The sequence below is a fragment of the Coenobita brevimanus genome, chromosome 86 (genome assembly GCF_032717465.1).
Source record: "Coenobita brevimanus isolate Jiangsu-jjx chromosome 86, ASM3271746v2, whole genome shotgun sequence".
Taxonomy (NCBI): domain Eukaryota; kingdom Metazoa; phylum Arthropoda; class Malacostraca; order Decapoda; family Coenobitidae; genus Coenobita; species Coenobita brevimanus.
Window position 1 is genome coordinate 6,517,259 of NC_137039.1, and position 2,860 is coordinate 6,520,118.

Here is a 2,860-nt window from a genome sequence, read left to right on the forward strand (position 1 = left end):
GCTATTTTTACCAAGGATAATATGTTTAGGCTTGTTAAGTCAATAATGTACTCAGGCTCGTGGTTAGCAAGACAGTCAGAATAAATCCCCCCAAGAGCAAGTGTGTTTGTGGCTTCCCTCCCTCCATAGAATCCCTAAAGATACTACACTGGCGACGAGGATGGGATACAAAAGGTGCTGTTGACGTCATTTATGAGAGGGTGACTACAACAGGAGGGAAAGCTTCTCTGGAGGTGAAGGACTGCAGTGAATAGGGCGACCATGACTGGTGTGGGTGGATATATCGGATGTGTGGGGGAGTATGACGCAGACAGGGAGAACTTCACGTCACATTGTGAGAGAATGGACCTTCTCTTTATGGCAAACGAATTAATGGACGATGGTGGTGATGCTGAAAAGAAGAACGCCCTTGAAGAGAGGAGGAAAGCAATCTTTTTGACAGCGGTGGAGGTTAATGTTTATTTTACTCTGGTAAACTTACTTGCTCCAACCAAACCCAAAGACGCTACACTAATCGAGATCATCAAGACATTGAAGCAACATTTTGACCCTGCTCCCCTTGAGATTGCTGAGAGTTACAAATTTGGTACCAGAGACAGAGGGAAGGATGAATCTGTAAGTGATTATATAGTTGCCTTGAAGAAAATATCCATTCACGGTAATTTTGGACCGTTCTTGGACCCAGCTCTAAGAGACAGATTTGTTATAGGTCTGAATTATGAAAAAATACAGATAAAGTTAATGAACACCACAGATCTAACTTTTGAAAAGGCATGTCAGATAGCCACTAGCATGGAACTAGCTGAGAAAAATACCAGAGAATTTGTTCCAAATACTGGTGGTGAATCTGTTAGTAGTAGTGGCTTTGTGTGCAAAGTGACTGTGGCCAGAAAGAAGAACAATGACACAAAACAAGGCATACATTCTGATTTGAAATGTAGGAGATGCTTAGGGAAACATGAGGAGAGTTCTCATTGTAAGTTCAAACACTTAAGATGTTACAATTGCCAGCGTGTTGGGCACATTGCTTCTGTCTGCACAGCCCCTATCAGAAGTGGTAAAGGTAGAGTAAATGTCATTGAAAGTGCTGAAAGGGAAACAGAAAACAATATTAATGAGAGTATCAGCAGTTCTGAACCTGATAATGATGAGAGTGCGCATGTGTTCACTATTTACAATAGTAGTGCAGGAAAACATGGACATGAGTATAGTGTGGACTTGTGTATTAACAATTTTCCAGTAACTATGGAAGTAGATACTTCAGCTGACTTTTCTATAATGAGTGGAGATACATATGAGAGGTTATTTGCACATGTTCCTTTGGAAGACTCAGTGGTTAAGTTGAAAACATATACTGGAGAGATTTTGGACACAAAAGGGAAGCTGGAGTGTGAGGTCAAGTAAAAAAATCAGAACTTGAAGTTGCCATTAATTGTAGCTAGTTATGTGGATAGACCAACTTTGTTGGGCAAGAACTGGTTGTGTGAGCTTAATTAAGATGGATTGGAAGGAGATATTTAGTATTAAGACATGTAACAGTGTTCCTGACCTTGAGAAACTACTTGAATACTACAAGAGGTTATTTGATAAGGGACAGGGAGCTATAAAGGGCTTTGAGGCTCATGTCACTGTTGACAAAGGTGTTACACCCATTTATGTTAAGGCTAGACCCGTTCCTTATGCCTTGAAAGGGGAGGTGGAGAAAGAATTAGACTTGTGAGCGAGGGAGTTCTTGAGAAAACTGCCAAAAGCAGTTGGGCTGCTCCTAAAGCTGATAAATCGGTTAGAATATGTGGTGATTATAAAGTTACCATCAATCAAGCTGTTGAGGATGAGCAGTATACCTTACCCACCTCTCAAGATTTGTTTGCTGCACTGACAGGTGGAACCATTTTCACAAAGTTAGACTTGTCCCAGGCATATGCTCAAGTCAGTGTTGATGAAGTCAACAGTACCTCACCATCAACACTCATAAGGGACTCTATAAATTCAAAAGGTAGCCTTATGGGGTCAAAAGTGCACCGAAGTTGTTTCAGTGCATCATGGACAAAATTCTTGTGGGTCTTCCAAATGTACTATGTTTTCAGGATGATGTCCTCATTGTTGACAGTGACTCCCAAAATCATGTTAAAACCCTAGCTACAGTATTTGAAAGATTACTGGCTCACAATGTCAGGCTTAATAAGAGCAAATGCTCATTTTTAGCTAAAGAAGTAACTTACCTTGGATACAAGGTCAATGCAGAAGGGCTGAGACCAGTTAAAGATAAAGTAAGAGACATAGTAAATTTACCTGCTCCAAAAAATGTCAGTGAATTGAAAGCCTTCTTGGGAATGATACAGTATTATTCAAGGTTTCTTAAAGGACTTTCATCAGTTTTGGCCCCTTTGCATGAACTGTTAAAGAAAGGTATTCCTTGGAAATGGAGCAGTGTAACTCAGAAGTCATTTGAGGATTGTAAAGCTGCTTTGTCTAGTACTGATGTTTTGGTCCATTATGATACTTGTAGAACACTAAAGCTTGCTTGTGATGCTTCAGGCTATGGGATAGGTGCTGTCATAAATCATGTAATGGATAACGGTGAAGAAAGACCCATTGCATATGCCTCCAGAACACTAACCCAAAGCGAGAAAACCTATGCTCAGATAGAGAAAGAAGCTTTGTCTACTATATTTGGAGAAAAGAAATTTCACCAGTATTTATATGGTAGGAAATTTGTCTTAGTAACTGATCACAAGCCTCTTTTGGCAATATTGGGTCCTAAATCACCTGTTCCTACACTTGCTGCAGCAAGAATGCAGAGATGGGCTGTGATATTGTCTGCATATGACTATGAAATACAGTACAGACATTCTGAGGA

At 40.2% G+C, this 2,860-nt stretch overlaps 1 protein-coding gene across 1 annotated transcript; it reads left to right on the forward strand.

Annotated features, from left to right (window-relative positions):
• Positions 1-261: 261 nt before the first annotated feature.
• On the forward strand, positions 262-1,404 carry LOC145410552 (uncharacterized). Its single transcript, XM_080280671.1, has one exon. The coding sequence runs from the start codon at positions 262-264 to the stop codon at positions 1,402-1,404; it is 1,143 nt and encodes a 380-aa protein (XP_080136797.1).
• The last annotated feature ends 1,456 nt before the right edge of the window (positions 1,405-2,860 follow it).

Coding starts and splice junctions, on each gene's coding strand:
- LOC145410552 (XM_080280671.1), top strand. CDS start 262: ATGACTGGTGTGGGTGGATATATCGGATGTGTGGGGGAGTATGACGCA.